Below are 23,276 nucleotides of genomic sequence, written 5' to 3'. Positions count from 1 at the left end.
AACACTATGTATGCAAGTGTGGCCCCCTTTACTTTGCAAGTGCCCAGTGCATGTTTAATCAATGTTACAACTTACTACTAAGTGAATGGAAGTTACTATCTTTCTGCCCTTAGATTTGCCTGGTATCTGAATTATGCAATTCCTCAAAGAATAACTCAGAATTATCAATAGCTAGAGAAGCAGATGTGCATATTATGATTATGCCAATAAAAGAAATTTTCTCATTTTTAAATTGGTGACAAGTACTAGGGAAATAAAATTATCACTTTCTGGAGCTGGAACAACAACATTTCAAAGGGGAAAAGATCGCCACATGGCTGAAAAGAAACAATAGATTAATTAGTGGTTTGAAAGAAAATTCATGAAAAATAGCTATAAACAGTAGCATTTTTTTGTGTGAATGTAAAACACATGACTCAGCATGTATACAAGCTAAAAATAATTCTAACAGAAATATGGAACACATTTACAATTTGGCTTATTACTGGGAAAGGCTATCAATTTATACCAAATAGATACATGGAAATCTACCAGGGATTACTAATGGAGAAGACATATCCCTTCAGGAGATACTGAAAGCATTTCTCATATTCAATATGAAGCTTCTCCTGGTTTTGTTCCCTTTCTTCTCTCTGAATGGAAACAGAAGCTCTCCATGAATATAAAAAGTTCATCACTATTGTTAACTAAAACAGCATATCTGATAACACTTTATTCCTGATGCGATGTAAGCTAAGGAACACTTCTCTTAATTGCTTTAAGACATTTAGCAACTTCGGTATTTCAGTCTAAGATATATGATGCCATTTAATGTTTGCAGAAATAACTTTTTAAAAGCCAAAATGAGATAAATTCAGCTAAGATTTTAATGTTTTTGCAAACTGCTTGACAAAATAGATTTAATTTCAATACTGGAATTAATAGTCTAAAACTAATGACAGGATTCCCTAATATCCAAAGAAAAATTATTTTAAGTCCCCAGCCTGCCCAACCTCCTGAAAACATTATTTATTAAAAAAAAATTCTATGGGTATATATAAATGAAAACTTTATATAGACAAAAATTGTGCTTCAAATTAAATATGTCAGCCTAGTTAAATATACATGTAATCTTAAAAATACATTTACAAAGAAGCAGCCATGGCTCAAACATTTGGGCTCCCGTCCCAGGGCCTCGTTATGAAGGCAAGCCGGCCCACGCGCCACGGAGAGCTGACAGCCCATGTGCCACAGAGAACTGACAGCCCGTGTGCTGCGGAGAGCAGGCACAGTAAGATTATGCAACAAAGGGAGACAAGCAGATACAGAAAAAATGCACAGTGAATGGACACAAAGAGACAGCAAAGAAAGGAACAAGCTGCAAGAGGGGAAATAAATAAACCTTTTAAAAAACCCCAAAAACATTTACAGAGAGCAATGTGTCTCAAGCAGTTGAACACCTGCCTCCCACACGGGAGTGCCCAGTGCCTCCTGGAAAAACAAACAACAAAAAAGCAAATGAAAAACAAAACAAAAATACCAACACAGGGAAAGCTCATATGGTTCAGTGGTTGAGTGCTGGCTTCCCACATACAAGGTCCTGGGTTCAATTCCCAGCCCGATACCTCAAAAATAAAATAAAATACAGTTACAACCACTAAATACAGAATCACAATACATAAACGGCACCATCAAATGTCTTTTCCTATTTTCTATTATTCTTATGAAGATGATTTAAAATTCTATGAAATACACTAATTTAAATTTGAGTATAAAAAACACAAATCAGACTAAAATAGAAATGCTCACTGAAAAACTATACAAGAATAGCAACAAGTATAGTTAATATATCAGTATTTCTCTATAGAGTTCAAAGCTATTTTTCCTAGGGATTTGTTTCACAATCATTTTCTTTTTCTCTAGATGAGATTTTCTGTGAAAATGGGTACTTCTGCTATCACTATAAAAAAAGATGAAGAGAAAGAAGAAAAGGAAAAATCAAACTTTTTCATTTTAGGCATAATTGAAATAGTAATTTAACCTCTTTGTGACTGTTCTTGTGTACATCTATACCACACTTTGATGGTATCTTTCAATGGGTTGCATTCATGGCAAAACCCTGCTCCAACAAGAATGATTTCTAAGACAGCCCTTTAGAAGCTTATTTTCAGAAGATTCCTACACAAATTCCAGGGTAAGTTTCTTGCTCTAGGCATAACATCAACGACTATAAAACTTTTCCAATTTAATAGATAACAGGCAAGGAGGCAAAATGTAGCTTTTCACAAAGAAAAGGCCAGTGAGAACAAAGCAATGAATACAAACAATAAAAATCTACTAAAAGAAGACATTCAAGATCTGGTAATAAAAACAGGACATAAAAGCAGAAGTGCCACAGGCATTTTTTTCTACACAATCCTGACTATTTACTTAAATATAGGAAACGAACATTTAGTATGGTGTGACTGTTAGGTTCATTTGTCAACTTGGCCGGGTAATGGTGCCCCATTGTTTGGTCAAGCAAGCACTGGCCTAATTGTTCCAGTGAGGACATTTTGTGGACTTAAGTGATGAGTAACTTGATTCTATCTGTGACTGATTACATCTCTAATCAACTGAGGAGAATGCCTTCAGCAATGAGATGCCTCTCTTCTAATCAGCTGAAGGCCTTAAAAGGAGAAGTGAGTATTTCAGCAGGGAGAGAGAATTTTCATCTCTACTTCAGCCAGCCAGCTTCTCCTGGGGAACGCATCAAGGACCTTTATTGGAGTTCCTGGCTTGCAGCCTGCCCTACAGAATTTGGACTTGTGCATCCCAACAGTGTGAGACAATTTTATAAAATCTCTTAATATTTATAGACATCTCCTATCAGTTCTGTTTCCCCAAAGAACCCTGAGTAATACATATGGGAACGAGACCAACAACATGTATAGGAAAATAAAACTTTAGGCAGTCTTTAACACTGAGATTTTCAAAATAATTACCTTCTCACTGGATTTATATTTACTATCTCAAAAGCAACACACAGGAAGCGGATGTGGCTCGAGCTGTTGAGCACCCGCCTCCCACATGGGAGGTCCCGGGTTTCATTCCCGGTGCCTCCTGAAAAAAATAAAAACTAACAGCAAGCAGGGAAGTAGACGTGGCTCAACTGATAAGAGTGTCTGCCTACCATATGGAAGGTCCAGGGTTTGATACCCAGGGCCTCCTGGCCCGTGTGGTGAGCTGGCCCACACAGTGCTGCCAAGTGCAAGGAGTGCCGTGCCATGCAGGGGCACCCGCCCATGTAAGGGTGCCCCACTGGGGGACGCCCCACGCGCAAAGAGCGTGCCCCGTAAGGAGAGTCACCCCACGTGAATAAAGCACAGCCCTACCAGGAGTGGCACTGCACACACACAGAGCTGATGCAGCAAGATGACACAACAAAAAGGAGACACTGATTTTTGGTGCCGCCTGACAAGAATGCAAGCGGCTGCAGAAGAACACACAGTGAATGGGCACAGAACAGACAATGGGGGGAAGGGGAGAGAAATAAATAAAATAAATCTTAAAACAAACAAACAAACAGCAAGCAAAACAAATGAGAGAAGAAAGAAAAATCCATGGAAGCCAATATGGTTCAGTGATTGAGCGCCAGCCCCCCACATATGAGGTCTCGGGTTCATTCCCAGCCCCTGGTACCTTTAAAAAGAAAAAAGAAGACAAAGGAAAAAAGCAATGAGCACATTATAATTAATTCTGCAATTTTAATCATAAGGGGAACAGATTGTAGCTCAAGTGTATGAGCACCTGCTTCCCGTATGCAAGGTCCTGGGTTCAATCTGCGGTACCTCCTAAAAAAAGATTACACAGAAAATAAAGACAACAAAGAAAAAGCCATCTTGTTTTCTTTCTTTTAATTCTTCAGCATGTTTTGGTTTTATTTCTCTGGTGAACTACAATAATCAAAATAGAAGACTCACCTAAACAACAAAAATCTCAACTCAATCTAATAAAATATTATTATTTGTATCCAGCACCTTTTGAATGGACTCAAAAGCTAATATGAAAAGTAAATAAATCCATCATCCAGTATTTAATTTTCAATTCAAGAATCTATACATTCTTACTTTGGACCTTAAACTTCAAATACAGAGATCATCCTATTGAAACAAAGTAGAGATACTTAAATCATTTCTCCAAGTTACAAATCCTTGTTACAAATCCTCCAAGTAATTAAAATGCTAAAATTTAATTCAAATTACTTGCAATTTATGGCCCCACAAATAACATGGTTAAAGTACACATCTTAAAAGATAATCATAAAATTAAAGAATATAAATTTTTAAAAAAGATAATCATATAACAAATATATCTTGCCTGATAAACTAATTTATTTAAAGGATAGCTCAATATTTCAGTACTGATCTAATAATTTGACTTTCATAGCTATCTATAATCCTTCCAACTCTAATCTGTATTGTTCTCTTTTAGCAGATCAAGTTACAGAAATTACATTTCAGCAAAATACATAGTCTGAAATAAGCATTAGATACAATAAATTAATATAAATATTTTTTTCATTGAAAAACTCACTTATATGCAAAAAACCAAACAAATTAATATTTTATTCTATACACTAAAAAGCAAAACATGACTCTATGCAATTAAAATGAGATTATGGGAAGGCTATTTTAAGTGAGCTCACATTTGTCCATTAATAAAATCTTATTCAGCAGTTGTTATACTGTAGGACTATGAACTTAGTATAAACCAGAAACAATTCCATCACAAATAAATTCAGTAAGGGAAACATCGACTAGTAGTTTTATATTACCATTTTATAAAATTTATTTAATTTTATAAAGGCAATACAACTGGGATAAATATATTTAAAAAACAAACACAACTAATTCTTAAAAGGCCTACAATTTAATTAGTGGGCACATGTTTCATTGTTTACTAGAAGGAATGGAGGAAATGGAGAGTTACAGTTAATGTGGCAGTATGGTTAGAAGTTGTTTGGTTAAGAAAGTTTCTACTGTAACTGGATCACAATGGGAGAAAGTGGCAATAGAAACATTAGGTACACTAGTGACTAATGGGAAGGGAGGACTACTCAGGGTAATCAAGCATAGTATCCTAGAAGTGTTACAGATGTTAATAATTTCCCTCATAAATCAATACAAATCAAAACAATTGGCAACCTACACAAATTTCCATTTAAGCAAACACTTTTCCCCTTACAAAAATCCACCAATATAATTATTTAACAGATAGAATAATTTATTCTATACCAAAGATTTTTCAACACAGGATGCCCTTGCTAAAAGAAAGTTCTAAATAAAAGGAACTAACATTTACTGATGAGCACTTATGTGCCAGAAACTCTGTGTAGCAACTAATAAGCTCAAAATTCTGTTCTCAAGAATGAAATGGTATACAGCTGCTCAGTTTCTGGTAATGTTAGTGAACACATATAGAAATAAGAACATTAAATATAAGCAGCAAGTGTTCTTAATTTGCATTCTCATTCTGCCTTCCTCTAACATACCATGTTTATTCATTTTTTTCTCTTACTGACAAAATCTATTTATATCTTACTTTTGAATTTGAAAATGTCAGTGTAATAATGGTCATATCACTGCTAAACAGTGAAACCTGAGCAACTGAATAAATTTCTCTGGATTTCATTTTTCTCATTTGTTCTTTCCTAATCTATAAATTGATAGGGAGAATAACTATAATTTCCCGTTTACTCTGCATAACCCACTAAGTTAATTTAATGTGCCCCATTGATACTGCTTTCTGAAATAGATACACATTGTTCTCTAAAATGGTAGTAAAATGAGATGAAGGTGAGGGACTGTAAAGGTAACATTCTCCCTATCTGCAAACATTCACATTCATATATTTTTTACCAGTTCTTTCTAGCAATGAAACAAGATCTCCATCTAGTGGCAAGAAGGGTAAATGCAGGCTTACTAAATACCATGTAAGACACCAAAAGAAAAAATGATCCTGGCTTACAAGGCAACTCTCAGAACACCATCACTATGACAGGCTGAAGTAAAAGTATTTGGAGAGAAACCAAAATAAACACATTCATTATGATAAGGATTTTTCTGTCTCTCTAAGAAATATCTTAAGAAACTTACTACTTTCTCTCTTCTTGAGATTTTAACATTCCTTTTAAGAATGATACTAGAGATAAAAGAAAAATGCCCCAATACAAAGGTTACCTTTGTAAACACTTGTTTGAACAACTTACTTGTTTGTGTTTTAAGTTTATTCAAATAGTTTAAACATTTAATTGTTAAAATTTACTGTTTTTAAGATTTTCCTGCACCGTTTTTTCCTGTCTTTTTTTTAAAAGATTTATTTCTCTCCCCTTGCCGTTTCCCTCCCCCACCTCCACTTGTCTGCTCTCTGTGTCCATTCGCTGTGTGTTCTTTTGTGTCTGCTTGTATTCTTGTCAGCAGCATTAGCAATCTGTGTCTCTTTTTGTTGCATCATCTTGCTGCCTCAGCTCTCTGTGTGTGCCCTGGGGAGGCTGCACTTTTTTCACCCTGGGCGGCTCTCCTTACGCGTGGAGCGTCCCTACGCGTGAGACACCCGTGTGGCACAGTACTCCTTGTGAGCATCAGCACTGCGCGTGGGCCAGCTCATCACACGGGTCAGGGGGCCCTGGGTTTGAACCTTGGACCTCCCATGTGGTAGGTGGACACTCTATCCGTTGAGCCAAATCCGCTTCCCCACCTTTCTTAATTATAGACTCAACTTAATTGACAAGCTATTTGGATAAAGTCCAAAATATTATATTTAAAGATTATTAAAGTTTGTTGCATATAGTTGGTCAAAACAGAATTATGTTACTGATTTCATTTTAATGTAAAGTATAAACTCGAAGAAGGCATACTAACATGTCTTTACAGTTATAGTAGTAAGCTAAAACTTATAAATCTATTTCTAGTGACTGTTAAATACATTGGAACCATGCTGTAGCCTCTGACAATTCTTATTTATTTATTTAAAATATGAAGACTTTTATAATGCTGCCATGATGTCACCAAACCAAACACTCCAAAAATATTTCTCCAGTCACTCACATCTAATAGGCCTTTACATTTTTCTCTTTATCAACTTCCAGTCTTATAAAAAAGAGACTATATATGAAAATGTTATAGTAGGAAAATTACCATTAAGTTATTAAAATTTTCTGCTCTTTAGAAATCTTTAGATAAAGTGCCCTATTAAAGGTGCTTTATCTGAAGACTTCCTTAAAAACAGACAACTTTATATCTGATTAGTCAAAAGCACAAGGAGCAATAGATAAGTCATCGTAGTCAATTTTTAAAAGAAATATGATTTTCAATCAGACTCATCTCCATCTGTTAGTTTTTAAATTCTACACTAAAGTATGTGGATGAATTCTGTATGGGAAAGAAACATAAAAATATCAATGGACTCCTACAATTTTGAATGAGATTTCATTAAGGAAAAGACAAAAGCAAGTACTACTGAGCAAGTTGATTAGTACTTGTAGAGAGGCGTATGTGGCTCAACTGATAGGGCGTCTGCCTACCACACAGAAGAGGGCCTTCTGACCCGTGTGGTGAGCTGGCCCATGTGCAGTGCTGCTGCGCACAAGGAATGCTGTGCCACGCAGGGGTGTCCCCTACGTAGGGGAACCCCACGCGCAAGGAGTGTGCCCCGCAAGGAGAGACGATCCATGCAAAAAAAAAAAGTGCAGCCGGCCCAGGAGTGGTGTCGCACACACGGAGAGCTAACACAGCAAGATGATGCAACAAAAAGAGACACAGAGTCCCAGTGCCGCTGACAAGAATGCAAGCGGACACAGAAGAACCACAGCAAACGGACACAGAGAGCAGACAACTGGGGAGGGGGAAGGGGAGAGAAATTAAACAAACAAACAAGCAAACACATTCTTATAAGGATATTCAGAAATTCCCTAATTCAAATCTCCCATTTATGGTACAAGGAAGTTAGGTAATTTACCAAAAATGAAAATAGAAAATTCACAAATATGTGGAAATTAAAACAACATAATCTTGAACAACAAATGAGTTAACACAACATACCAAAACTTGTGGGAGGCAGTGAGGTAAGTGTTGAGAGGCAAATTTATACCTGTAGATGTTTATGTTAAAAAAGTAGATGGGAAACGGACTTTGGCCCAGTGGTTAGGGCATCCGTCTACCATATGGGAGGTCCGCGGTTCAAACCCCGGGCCTCCTTGACCCGTGTGGAGCTGGCCATGCGCAGTGCTGATGCGCGCAAGGAGTGCCGTGCCACGCTAGGGTGTCCCCCGTGTGGGGGAGCCCCACGCGCAAGGAGTGCGCCCGTGAGGAAAGCCGCCCAGCGTGAAAAGAAAGAGCAGCCTGCCCAGGAATGGCGCCGCCCACACTTCCTGTGCCGCTGACGACAACAGAAGCGGACAAAGAAACAAGACGCAGCAAATAGATACCAAGAACAGACAACCAGGGGAGGCGGGGAAATTAAATAAATAAATAAATCTTTAAAAAAAAAAAAGTAGAAACACTTTAAATCAGAGACCTAACTTCAGAACCAGATGAACTAGAGAAAGAAGCACAAACTAAATCTAAAGGGAGAAGAAGGAAGGAACAAAGATTAGAGAGAAGATAAATGAAATAGAAAATAAAACAAAGAGAGAACCAACAAAATCAACACTTGGTTCTTTGAAAAGATTGATAAAATTGACAAACTTTAGCCTTACTAAGGAAAAAAAAGAAGATACAAATAGTGAAAATCAGAAATGAAAAGGGGGACATTACTACCAATGCCACGGAAATAAAGTGGACTCTAAAAGGATGCAATGAACAACTGTAGGCCAATAAATTAGATAACCTAGATGAAATGGACAACTTAGAAACACACAAACTATCTACAAGATTCAAGAAGAAAAAGAAGACCTGAACAAACAAATTATTAGTAAAGAGACTGACTCAGTAATAAAAAACCTCCCAATAAAGAAAGCCCAGGGTAAGATGGCTTCACAGGGGAATTTTACCAGACTTTCCGAGAAGACGTATACCATTTTTTACTCAAATTCTTACAAAAAACTCAAGAGGAGGGGAAACTCCCTAATTCATTCTTCAAGGCCAACATTACCCTAATATCAAAGCCAGATAAAGACACCATACACACACAAAAATTACAGACCAATATCTCTAATAAATATAGACACAAAAATCCTCAACACAATACTAGCAAGCTGAATCCAACATTACATGAAAAGAATTACATATCTTGGTCAAGTAAGATATTTCCCAGGTATGCAAGGGTGGTTCAAAGTAAAATCAATAAATGTAATACTTCACATTAAGAGAACAAAGGGGGAAAAAATCACATGACTATTTCGACTGATGCAGAACAGACACTAGACAAAATCTAGCACCCCATCTAGATAAAAACAGAGAACTAGGAACAGAAGGAAACTTCAACATGATAAAGGGCATATATGAACAACTCACAAATAACATTGTATTCAATGGTGAAGGACTGATACTTTCTTTTAAGAACAAGACAAGGATGCCTATTCTCATCACTGTTATTCAACACTGTACTAAAACTTCCAACTAGAGCAGTTGTGGAAGAGAAAATAAAAGGCATTCAAAATGGAAAGGAAGAAGCAAAATTGTCCCTATTTGCAGAAGACGTGATCATATAAAAAGAAAATCTCAAAAAAAGAAAAAAACTATAATAAAGTTCCCTGAGTTTAAAATAGCAAGGTGAATGGGAATTGTGGATAACAGTACAAGTGCAGGAGTGTCCTTCTGTGGACCAGAACAGATATATGTCACTATTGCAGGGTGGTGGAAATATGGAGAAGCATGGGAAACATGCAATTAATGTAATCTACAGACTATAGTTAACAGCAATGATACAATATTCCTTCATCAATGCCAAAAAAGTACTGTGTTAACAATGGGGAGAGGGAGTGGGTATAGAAAGAGTATGCCAAATGTGCGTTGTTGACCACAGTTAGTGGTAAGAGTCTGATGATATTATCTCATGATCTATGACAGATGTCCCAAAACGGAGTTGTGTGTTGGAAAAGGGTTGGTATTTGGGAGTTATACACATGTACACAACTGTATTGCAGGTTGACAACTTCTGTAATAAAAATGTATTTTAAAAATATTTATACAAAAAAATATCTGCTACAGAAACAAAAAAGATGTGGAACATCAATAAAGGAGTTAATATGACTGTAAAAGACTTAGTTCTTAAGACAGTGAGATGATATTATCTAAAACAACAGGGAATAATAAATTCAATATAAACATGAATAAGGTATTATTCTGATAAACATAGAATCTTTGCCTTCTAGGCAGATTAGTCAGATGGTTAAAAACATTTCACAAATTCTCACTAAGAGCAAATCAATAATCCAAGAGAATTAAAACCAAATTCTAGTTTTTGCATGTAGACACTATATTAGAAAACTCTTAAAAATCTTATAAACTTACTGAATCTTAGCTAACCTTAACTATGAAAAATAAAATTCCTTTCCCATAAGTCTTCTAAATAAAATTAATTTAGCAAAGTGACATGGCACAAGATAAACATGCAAAATTCAGTAGTGTTTCTATACACTAATAACGAACAATACGAAGAGGATATCAAGAAGAAATTTCCATTTACAACCGCAACTAAAATATTCAAATACCTAGGAATAAATTTAAGCAAGGATGTAAAGGACATGTATGTGGAAAACTATAAAACATTGCTAAAAGAAATCAAAGTCACCCTAAATAAATGGAAGGATATTCTATGTTTATGGACTAGAAGATTAAACATTTAAGATACCAAATCTACTCAGAAGTGGTTTACAGATTCAATATTTCTATTCAAAATTCTAAAAGCCTTCTTTGCAGAAAATTATTTTATTTATTTGGCAGGGTACGATGCTCTGAATAGCCAAAATTATTCTGAAAAAGAAGAATGAAGTTGTAGGACTATTACAAAGCTGCAGTAATTAAAACAGTGTGGTACTGGCACAAGGACAGACATAGTAACGGAATCACATAGAGGGTTCAGACAAAAACCTTCACATCTACGGTCAACTGATTTTTGACAAAGGTGCCAAGTCCACTCAATGGGGAAAGAATAATCTCTTTAACAAATGGTGCTTGGAAAACCGGATATCCATACATAAAAGAATGAAGGGGGACCCTTACAGAAAAAGAAAAAAATAGATAAACAGGCCTTCATCAAAATTAAAAACTATTGTGCATTAAGGATTTCATCAAGAAAGCAAAAAGACAACCTACTCAATGGGAGAAAATAATTGGGAAGCCATATATCTGATAAGGGTTTAATACCGAGAATATATTCATACGAGTGTGTCTGTGTGTAGATGAGCTACAATGAAACAAAATGAGGTGACAAACAGGGAAACGGACGTGGCTCAACCAACTGGGTTCCTGTCTACTATATAGAGGGTCTGGGGTTTGACCCCCGGGGCCTCCTGGTGAGGGCATACTGGCCCACGTGGTAAACTAGCCCATGCAGAGTGCCGGCCCATGTGGGAATGCCGCCCCACGTGGGACTGCTGCCCTGCATGGAAATGCTGCTCAGCGCCAGAAAGCTGTCCCACACAGGAATGCCAGCCGGCACGGAGAGCTGGAGCAGCAAGATGGCGCAACAAGAGACACAGAGGAGAGAAAATAAGAAGACATAGCAGAACAAGGATTTGAGGTGGTGCAAGAGAGTAATCGCCTCTCTCCCACTCTGGAGGGTCCCAGGTTTGGTTCCCAGAGCTGCTTAATGAGTACACAGGAGACACAGAAAAGCACATGGTGAATGGACACAGAGAGCAGACAGTGAGAGGCATGGGGGGTGGGACGGGGTGGGGCGGGGGCGGTGGTGGAGAAATAAATTAAAATCTTAAAAAAAAAAGATGACAACACAATTAAATAATGGATAAAAAAAACTTGAATAGGTACTTCTCCAAAGAAGATATACAAATGAAAAAATGCATACACAAAGAAGTTTCATAGCCATTAGGGAAATGTGGGAAGGAGATGTGACTCAAACAGTTGGGTGCCTGCCTACCACATGGGAGGTCCTAGGTTCAGTTTCCAGTGCCTCCTGAAGAAGAAGAGCAAGACAGCAAACTGATGCAACAAGATGATGCAACCAGGTGATACAACAAAGAGATATAACGAGGAAATACAATGAGAGACACAACAAGTGGGAGCAGAGGTGGTTCACATCATTGGGTACCTCCCACCCACATGAGATGTCCCAGGTTCAGTTCATCGTGCCTCTTTAAAAAAAGACAAGCACACAACGAACAGAAACAGAGGGCAGACAGCAGGCTCAAACATCGGAAGGGGTGCTGGAGGTATAAATAAATAAATAAATAAATAAGTAAATAAATAAATAAATAAATAAATAAATAAATAAAATAAAAAAAATCTTTAAAAACATCAACAAAACACCCCACAATGAGGTAACATTTCATACCCAAGAGAAAGGCTACATATTCTTCCAAACACTTGATAAAATGACTTACTACTTATTATTTTCTAACGTTATCACTCTTAAATAATAAGAGGAAAGAACAATATCATTTCAAAGGTAAATACATAAAAGTAGAGGAACACAACATCCTGCCAATTTCTTGCAAAGGTATAAAGACAAAGACGAAGATAAAAATTCTGAATACAACATCAAAAAAGATAACAGAAGCAAAAAAAAAAACAAGTATCTGTACAAGACATAAAGGAAGTTCAGGACTTTTGCAATGTCAAACAAAACAAGTTTATATTAGTTGTAAAAATGACTGGCAAAGCACTATTTGACCTTTAGTGACTTCTAAATTTGTTCTTGATTTTTTCCTTTAAGGGAAAACAGAAATTACATGAGGCATTTGTCTAGCCTTGGATGCTAAGGACACAGAAACACAGAGGACTGAAAATGAACAGTGAATTCACAACAGAGGAAATATTAGGACCCTAAAAATCCTATATGTCTCTAAAGTTCTAGATACATAAATGTTCCTAGTAGCATTCACAACTTTTAAAATTATCAAAATTAAAAGTCTAAAAATAAGAGATTGGTTAAATAATGGCCTGGTCATTACTATGCTACAATTAAAAAGATTGTTAGACAATCGCTTAATGAAATCTGTATCACTAAATATAATCAGTGTGATAGGATCACAGTATCACTGTTCCTGGATGGTTTTAAGTCAGTAACAGAAAATGTCCTTTACATTGTAGTTTACACTCTCTCCCACCCAATCCTGTAGGTTACGGCAAGATTTATAATGACCTGTATCTGTTGTTGCATAATGTCATTCAGGACAATTCCCGAGTCCCAAAAAATGCCCCCTTATTATACCTGTTTTCCCTCTTTATGGTCAAGTGATTTTTGACAAGATTCTCAAGGCCACCCAGCTGGGCCAGAACAATCTATTCAGCAAATGGTTCTGGGAGAACTGGATATCCATAGCCAAAAGAGAGAGAGAAAGATGACCCCTGTCTCAAACCTTATAAAAAAAATTAATTCAAAATGGACCAAACACCTAAATTTAAAAGCTACAACCATAGAACTCCTAGAAAAAATGTAGGGAAGCACCTTCCAGATCTTGTGGTAGGCAGTAGTTACTAAAACCTTACATCTGAAGGAAAAGCAATGAAAAGAAAAATAGATAAATGGGACTTCCTAAAAATTAAACATTTTTGTTCTTCAAAAGATGTTTCCAAGAAAGTAAAAAGGCAGCCTTCTCACTGGGAAAAATTATTTATAAACAAAAAATCCATCCAGGAAGGGTTTGATATCCATGTTACATAAAAAGATGATACAGCTAAATGACAATAAGACAAGCAACCCAGTTTAAAAATGTGCAAAATACCTGAATAGACATTTTTCCAAACAGGAACTACAAATGGCCAAAAAGCACATGAAAAAATGTTCAACATCATAGCTATTATGGAAATGCAGATCAAAACTAAAGAAAATACTCTAAAATTGAGGTGATGACACACAACTCTGAACAAAATAAGGGCCACTGAGTGTACACTTTGAATGGAATGTACAAATGGATGGAATGTACAAACCATGCAACAGTGAATCCTGTGGCAGACAATGGACTGTAGTTAGGACAACTAAGAGAACGTTCTCTCATGAACTAAAACAAATATATATACACATACACTAATATAAGGTGTTAATAATCAAACGGGTAGGGGGAAAACACACCAAATATAAGATACGGGCTATAGTTAGTAAGAATATTTTGATGATGCTCTTTCACAGCTTTGTAACAAATGTTTCACAACAATGCAAGTTGTTGTTGGTGGATTGATATATGGTAGCCCTATATGTTGATATGTTTATTATGTAAGTTCACAACTTTCACTATACATTTATTGTTTATGTACGTATATGTGAATGATATATTTCAATTAAATTTTTTAAATGAAAAAGAAAAAGAGTTCATAGCACATCTTTATTTTTTTGCTGTGAAAAGTAGGCACAAACTTCTCTATGTTTCTACATGTTCCTGCCTTTCTTAAACATCATTTAAAAATAAGTAATAAATAGGAGCTGTGTAATATTTTATTGTAGCTCTCAAAAGAGCCAAATACATTATTTTGGGGGACTCAAACCTTGTGTTTCAGTACATATTTGTGAGCAATGTAAGGAAACCACCCTTTAAACATAATGTCTCAAGTAAATTTATTAGTACTGTTCTGACACTTATAGACCAACTTGAGGGTTATTTGAAAATATATATGTATTCTGTAAAAACGTCAATAGCATGAAAGACAAAAATACTTGGGAACTGTTTTGGATTAAAAAATAGAGAGACAGGACAAGTAAAGTAAGAGATCCTGGACTGGTTCCTCTACCTCAGTCCCCAAATCCCACAAGATTGCCATAAATGACATTATATAAAACACAAATGACAAAAATGGAAAAAATACTTTAGAATACTGTAGATTAGTTTTCTAAAATGGAAATTTTACTAAATCCCAGGAAGATGCTAGCTAGATAATTCATGCAGATATTAAAATACCATTTAAAAGTGATCAGTTTTTCATATTATCCAAGATCTCTGTTTCCTTATCAGTCCTCTGTCTAGATGTTCTAGTCATTGATGAAAGTGGTGTACTGAAGTCTCCAACTACTATTATAGAGATGTCTATTTCTTCCTTCAATTTTGCCAGTGTTTGCCTCATATATTTTGGGGCACCCTGGTTACATGCATATTTATGGTTATTATTTCTTCCTGGTGGGTTGGTCATTTTATTAATATAGAATATCCTTCTTTGTCTCTTATAAGAGTTTTGCATTTAATGTCTATTTTGTCCAATATTAGTGTCGCTACCCCAGCTCTTTTTAGATTACTGTTTATGTGTAATATTATTTTCCAATCTTTCACTTTCAGCCACTTGTATCCTAAACGCCTACATTAAAAAGGAAGAAAGCGCTAAAATCAAAGATCTAATTGCACGACTGGAGGACCTAGAAAAAGAACGACAAACTACTACCAAAGCAAGCAGAAGGAAAGAATTAACAAAGAATAGAGCAGAATAAATGATACTGAGAACAAAAAAATAAAAAATAAAGAGAATCAGCAAAACCAAAAGGTGGTTATTTGAGAAAATCAACAAAATCAACAAACCTGCAGCTACACTGACAAAGAAAAAAAAGAGAAGATGCAAATTAATAAAATCAGAAATGAGAGGGGGACATTACTACTGACCCCAAAGAAATAAAAAATGATACTATGAACAACTATATGCCATTAAATTAGACAAATTAGATCAAGTGGACAACTTAGAAACACACACGAATTATCTAGACGGACTCTAGAAGAAACAGAAGATCTCAATAAACCAATCACAGGTAAAGAGATTGAATCAGTCATCAAATTCCTTCCAAAAAAAGCCCAGAAACAGATGGCTTGACAAGTGAATTTTACCAGTATTCCAAGAAGAATCAACACCAATCCTGCTCAAACTCTTCCAAAAAACTGAAGAATAGGGAACACTACATAAGTCATTCTATGAAGCCAACATCACCCCAATATCAAAACCAGAGAAAGGTAAAAGAAAAGAAAATTACAGCCCAATCTCTCTAATGAATAGAGATGCAAAAATCCTCAAACAAATTCTTGCAAATCAAATCCAACAGCACATGAAAAGAATTAGACACCATAATCAAGTGAGTTTTATCCCAGGTATGCAAGGGTGATTCAACATAAGAAAATCAATTAATGTAACACATCACATTAACAAATTAAACGAGAAAAATTACATCTTGACTGATACAGAAAAAGCACTGGACAAAAACCAGCATCTTTTCTTGATAAAAACACACTGAAAGATTGGAATAGAAGGAAACTTCCTCAACATGAAAGAAGGCAGATATGAAAAACCCACAGGGGAGCAGATGTGGCTCAAGCTGTTGAGCTCCCACCTCCCACAGGTTCAGTTTCTGGTGCCTCTTGCAAAAACAAAAATGAACAACAAGCAAAACAAATGAAAAAAAACCAACTAAGGGAAGACAATGTGGCTCAGTGACTGAGAACCAGCTCCTATATACAAGGTCCCGGGTTCAATCCCTAGCCCTGGTATTTTAAAAAAACAAAACAAAAGAAAAACCCACAGTCAACATCATACTCAAAGGTGAAAGGCTGACAGCTTTACCTTTAAGGCAGGGAAAAGACAAAGATGCCCACTGTCACCACTGTTATTCAATATTGTGCCAAAACAGTTAGGCAAGAAAAAGAAATAAAAGGCGTCCAAACTGTAAAGAAAGAAAGAAAACTTTCACTATTAACAGATGACATGATCCTGAATTTAGAAATTCTGAAAAATCTAGAATGAAGCTACTAGAGCTAATAAGAATTTAGCAAAGCGGCAGGATACAAAAGTAATATACAAAAATCAGTAGGGTTTATATATACTTAAAAGGAGTAATCTGAGAAGGAAATCAAGAAACAAATTCCATTCACAATAGCAACTAAATAAATAAAAAATCCAGGAATTAATTTAACTAAGGATATAAAGGATCTGTATACAGAAAACTACAAAACATTGTTAAAAGAAATCAAAGACAACAAACAAATGGAAGGCTATTCGTGTTTATGGATAGGAAGACTAAATAGTTACCAATTCTACCTAAACTGACTTACAGATTCAATGTAATTCCAATAAAAATTCTAACAGTCTGCTTTGCAAAAGTTGAAAAACCAATGATAAAATTTATCTGGAAGGGAAAAGGGGTCCAAATAGCCAAAAACATCTTGAATGAAATCAGAGGACTCACACTTCCTAACTTTAAAGCATATTACAAAGCAACAGTGGTTAACATGGCATGGTATTAGCATAAAGACATACATTGATCAATGGACTCAAACAGAGTTCAGAAACAGACCCACATGTCTATGGCCAAATGATTTTTGACAAAGTTGCCAAGTCCACTCAGCTGGAACAGAACAGTCTCTTCAACAAATGGTGTTGAGAAAACTGGAATTCCATTTCTAAGGCAACAAAGGAAGACCTTTTTCTCATACCTTATACAAGAATTAATGAGTCAAAATGGATCAAAGACCTAAATAAAAGGGCTAGGACTATACAACTCCTAGAATAAAATGTAGGAAAGCATTTTCATGACCTTGTGGTAGGCAGAGGATTCTTAGACTGAAATGAAACAAAACATAGATAAATGGGATTCCCTCAAAATTAAACACTTTTTTTGTGCTTCAAAGGACTTTGTCAAGATGATGAAAAGGGAGAAAATATTTGGAAACCACACATCCAACAAGGGTTTAATACCCAGAATATATAAAGAAATTCTAAAACTTAACAATAAAAAGACAAGACCAAATTAAGAAATGGGGAACTAAAAACGAAACAAAACAAAACAAGCAAATAGATGGGCAAAAGACTTGAAAAGACATTTTTTCCAAAGAGGAAACACAAATGGCTAAAAAGCATACTAAAAGATGCTCAACATCACTAGCTATTAGAGAAATGCAAGTCAAACCCACAATGAGATATCATTTAACACCCACTAGACTGGCCACTGATTGAAAAAAATGGAAAACTACAAATGCTGGAGAAGTTGTAGAGAAACAGGAACACTTACTCACTCCTGGTGGGAATGGTACAGCCACTGTGGAAGACAGTTTAGTGGTTCTTCAGAAAGCTAATTATAAAACTGCCATATGATCTAGCAACCCTGCTTCTAGGTATACACTAAGAAGAGACATGAATAGACATACGCACACCAATGTTCATAGTGGCATTATTCACAATTGCCAAAAGGTAGAAACAACCCAAGTGTCCATCAACCAGTGAATGGATAAACAAAATGTGTTATATACATATGATGGGCTGTTATTCAGCTGTAAGAAGAAATGAAGTCCTGAAACATGCGACAGCATGGATGAATCTTGAGGAAATTATGCTGAGTGAAATAAGCCAGGCACAAAAAGACAAATATCATATTATCTTACTAAAATGAAATATAAAGCAAACTCATGAATGAAGTAGAATATAGGTTACCATGAAATAGAATGAGGGTGAAGAAAGGGGAGATGATGCTTAATTTGTGTAGAATTTACAGTAAGGTTGATAGAAATGTTTGAAAATGGATAGAGGAGATAGGAGCATATTATTGTAAGGGTAATTAACAGCATTAAATTGTACATGTGACTGTGGTTGAAAAAGGAGGTTTAGGGTTGTGTATGTCACTAGATGAAAAGAGAATGACACATTGAATTGTATAACATAGTAAACCCTGTTGTGCATGATGCCTGTGGTTAATAGTACAAATAAAAGACCATTCTTTCATGATATATAACAAATGTATATCACTATTATGAGGTGTTAATAATAGGGTGGTATATGGGAGAAAAGACACTAGAGCAAATTATCAATTATAGTTAATAGTAATATTGTAATTTTTTTCATTAACTGTAACAACAGTACTATATAAATTCTAAGATTCAATAATAGGGGGGTATAGGGAGTAAGAGTTTTTTTCTCTTCTGTTTTGTTTTTTATAGCTGGAGCAAAGAAAATATTTTAGAAGTGATTTATGGAGATAAACACACAACTCTGTGATTATACTGAAAGCCAAGGATATTAAGATATTGATTGTACACTTTGTATGGATTTATGGTGTGTGAATCTTTAATAAAAAAAAAAAATTTCAAATAAGAGACCTTATCTCAAAACTAGAGGATCTAGAAAAAAGAAAAAACTAAGCCCAAAGTAAGCAGAAGGAAGGAAAAAACAAAGATTAGAACAAAGATAAAAGAAATAGGTAAAAAAAATTAATTAGTAATATTTAACCAAAATTATTATATCCTTAATTTATATATACTTACATATTATTTCAAAATAAATTTATCACATGAATATATAAATGTATCAAATAAAATTACACGATTGGACAAGGACCAGATTCTAACACTGAATTCTAAATCTAACTTAAATGCAATTAATTTTTTCCAGGAAAGTAAGAATTCACAAAAGAAAGGCCAACTCTGATATGTCACATTAAATTACTAAAATAGTTTCAAGAGTATTAGATATAATAATATTTAAGTATTTTACAGTTCAGGATGTTTATAAAAGTCATGTCTTACTTATTAATATTCATATATGCACACGTACCTTCTGTTATGAGTTTGTGTACACCAAAAAAGATAAGTTCAAGTTCTAACTCATGTCCTGAGAATGTGATCTTATTTGGAAAAATGGTCTTTTGAAAATATGCTTGGTTAAGAGAAGGAAAAACTGAATTAGGGTAGGTCCTAATCCAATATGACTGATGTCCCTACAAGAGGGTATCTGGACACAAAGACATAGGGAGAACAACTTATTATGATAGAGGGTGAGAATGAAATGCTGTAGCTGTAAGCCAAGGAATGCCAAGGTTTACCAGCACACCAGAAGCTAAGACGAGGCAAGGAAGAATTCTTCCTTACAGGTTTCAGAGAAGTATGGCCCTGCCAACACTTTGATTTTGTACTTCTAACCTCCAGAACTGTGAGGTAATAAATGTCCTGTTGTTTTAAGTCACCAAGTTTGTGGTGTATTGTTACAGCAGCTTTAAGGAACTCAGATACTCTCTCTTACTAGTATGTGCACCTACATGAAAAATGATTATATTAAACAGTAAAGTTAAATAATTTTGGATTTCCTTTTTAAAACAGAACCTATCTCTTTTGGATCTTCAGTAAACCAATTTTGAAGCAACCAAAGCTGCAATACCAAATTTTAATTTTACAAAATGGAAAAGATAAGGTTCAGTATAACATAGAGAGTGAATTTCAGAATAAGGCAGGTATTTTAAAACTTTTGATAGGACATATATTTTGATAGTGAAAGGATTAATAAAAATTTTTAATGATGTGGAAATGAGATAAAGAGTAACTTTATCATTATTAAATTTTTCTATTCAATCTAAAATTAAGTTTTGACACTAGGAACTATAAAAATGAAGTGCTATACTGTCCCAAAAGTTTTATTTAATTAAAAAAAAATACTCTGCATTTGACATTTATCTGTTTTAAAGGATCAATCTAAAATATATCAGACAGGTCAATCTAAAAATATAATATATCACTTATTACTCCTATGAAGGAGCTGAAGGTAGATTGGGAACTGATGTTTTGAAGCTCAGTAATTTTCATAACGGTGGGTAATAGGGCAGTAACCCATTTTCAAATATAAGAATTCTTTCCCATCCAATCAAATGTACATTTTTTCCACTACCAAGCATCAAAATAGACTACTTGAAAGATTCATTCTCAGCGCTTATCTTACCTATTCTTCCTAAATTAATGAAATGCATAAATATCTATTTTCATGAGTAAGAAAATGAGTAACAGCAGAGATTAGGACAAGAAGTTGTAAAGACAGTTGAAATAAAAAGTAAACAAAAGTAATGGCTAAAGCAGTAGATGTTAATTGTTGGTTTTTCTTGGCACATATCTATAGGTATCCAAGCTTGTAAACAGGACACAGAAATTCCTATTCTTACTTAGGAAAAGCATACAATTCTTGGAAGATAAATCCATGACCAAGGAAATAAACTAATCTCAATCAATAATAAATCAATAATCAGTTGCACACTGGTAAAGTAAGTATTTAGAGGCTTGAATAATTTATGTATCTTTGTTAAAAAACATATATTGTCTAAAATTTCATAGGGTTTAGAAAAAACATAAAAATGTATAGAAGTTCAATCAAGTATATTCAGATCAGTATATTGTCATAAAAGTTACTAGGCACTGTCCTATCATTTTCAGTAATATATTATTAAAAGAAAAAAATGTATTTTGGCAGGTTAAGTCAAAGAAATAATAAAAATACATTTGTTCTAATACAAATGGCATCCTGAATATCAAATTATTTAACAACTAAATTTTGTCAGAATAATGTTAAGAAATCCAACAAACTCATACCTATATATGGGGGAAAAATAATACTAAATACTTCAACCATCAAGGGTAAGACAACAAAAATGTTCATCCACAAAAACATTTCAGGGGATTAATTACAGAGTGATTTACCTGAATCATTTCGTAAATAAGATGACATGGCTGGGATGAGGCAGGACTGACTGAGAAGCTCTAACAGCACGGAAGGAAGGGCATTGCTGTTCTGTCCTCTACCCTCATGAGATGACTGAGCTTCCCCATTTACTGCACCACTCACAGGATTTATATAACTTGCAAGAACCTGAAAAGAAAAATTGAATTCAAACAGGATTTTAGCTTCATATACTGTTTAAAAAGTTTATATTTTATCTTAGATAATCAATTTTACTACTAAAACAACTGATGTTATTTATATAATTTATTGAAAAAATTCAGTTTACAATTTGAAGGTGACAGAATCTTTGGATTTGATAAGAAGTAAAATAACCTATTCTGAGCCTATCATTCTAGAATTACAAAAACCAAGGATTGGAAATTTTACCAACTTCAATTTGTTGATGCAGGAACTAAAGCTAATCTTTTCTTTAAGCACTTCTTCTACTTTTTTGTAGGATGAAGATTTTCCAAATTGATTTTAGATAAGCTATGGAACAATGTGAGAAAAATGTAAATAAATAGAAAATAAAAAGCAGACTTCAGATAGAACACTATATGATGAGAAGATGAATGGAAGAAGGGAGGTATGGAACATTTTCCAATTTTTGGATAATTCTGCCCTTGCCACTTTATTCTCAGTGAAGAAGCTAATTGAAGGGGAAGAAATTTAGAGTTTCAAGTAGGAAAAAGCAATCTTTCTCTAGTAGTATCTTAAATGCACTGGAAGCAGGGACACCAGTGAGCATAAATGCTGCTGAGGATTGAGTTGACTAGTTTATCAACCCTTATAAGTTGCAAATATAAAAAATAATTTAACTATCACCATTGACAATGTCAACTTTACAGATATACCTGCAAAAGACAGGTAACATGTTCCTCCTCCAGCCTTTGTTTAGTTAAGGCTTGTTCCACATCCCATCCAGAAGCTGTAGAGCCTGTTCCAAAACCAGTCCCTTTCGCCCAATATAGCTGCTGTTCTTCTGTTGATGTAGGATTATGAGAGCTTGATACCTGTGGCTTGTGACAACAAAAAATAGAAATTTGTTAATATTTAGTTTTATTTATAGTCAAAAATATTTATCAAGATAGGATAGGAAAGGAGTAAACCAACTTTGGTCCTAAGGAGTCATTGAGTCAAATGTAAATAGAATAAACACTGAAAGAAACAGTACTAGGGCCAGATTCATTTGGGATGAAACCAGTAAAAGGATATCTCATGAGAATTTCATTATGGTACCATATATATTATCAGTCAAAATAAACAAGAGTGTTTCTGTTCTTACAACAGTGTCTCCATCTTTTCCCTGTTCAGAATGTGAGGTATAGAAAAATCTCTTTTGGGAGTAGAAGATACATGAAAAAAGTGAATGGTGTGAATGCAGGAAAAAATGACTGAGAAACACTGATTTATTTAAATACCTCGACCTCAGTAAAGGTCAATTCTTTATTGGATCATCGTATCCCAGAAACTCCCCTCATTCCATCCCTTACTTATCATACCCCTGCAAAGCTGATTTTTATAATCATTACTTCCTTCACTTTCTTTATAATCCTACCATCAAAGCATGAGGCTCTAGTCACTAGTTTGTCTCCTTCATTGGAGTTCCCAATTTATGGCATGGGTACTCAGACTTGCAAATCCCCATGGCTGTGTGAGTCAATTTCTACAAATCTCATAATATTTATATACACACACATA

General features: G+C 34.9%; 1 protein-coding gene across 19 annotated transcripts in view; it reads right to left on the bottom strand.

Moving 5' to 3' along the window:
• BIRC6 (baculoviral IAP repeat containing 6) overlaps positions 1–23,276 on the bottom strand; it is a 285,301-nt gene that overhangs the window by 61,089 nt on the left and 200,936 nt on the right. For all 19 annotated transcript variants that reach the window (XR_011646085.1, XR_009181110.2, XM_058278359.2 and 16 more), the window contains exons 64-65: positions 22,430–22,594; positions 21,554–21,722 (exon numbers count right to left, since the gene is read on the bottom strand). Coding sequence is in view for 17 of the 19 variants with exons in the window: in XM_058278359.2 (XP_058134342.1) it covers positions 21,554–21,722; positions 22,430–22,594 (334 nt within the window). In the remaining 2 variants the exon portion in view is untranslated. The remainder of the gene's footprint in view (positions 1–21,553; positions 21,723–22,429; positions 22,595–23,276) is intronic.

The sequence above is a fragment of the Dasypus novemcinctus genome, chromosome 17 (assembly GCF_030445035.2).
Source record: "Dasypus novemcinctus isolate mDasNov1 chromosome 17, mDasNov1.1.hap2, whole genome shotgun sequence".
In the NCBI taxonomy this organism is placed as follows: Eukaryota; Metazoa; Chordata; class Mammalia; order Cingulata; family Dasypodidae; genus Dasypus; species Dasypus novemcinctus.
The sequence above is the reverse complement of the archived record's forward strand: the minus strand, read 5'-3'. Positions and strand labels throughout refer to the sequence as shown.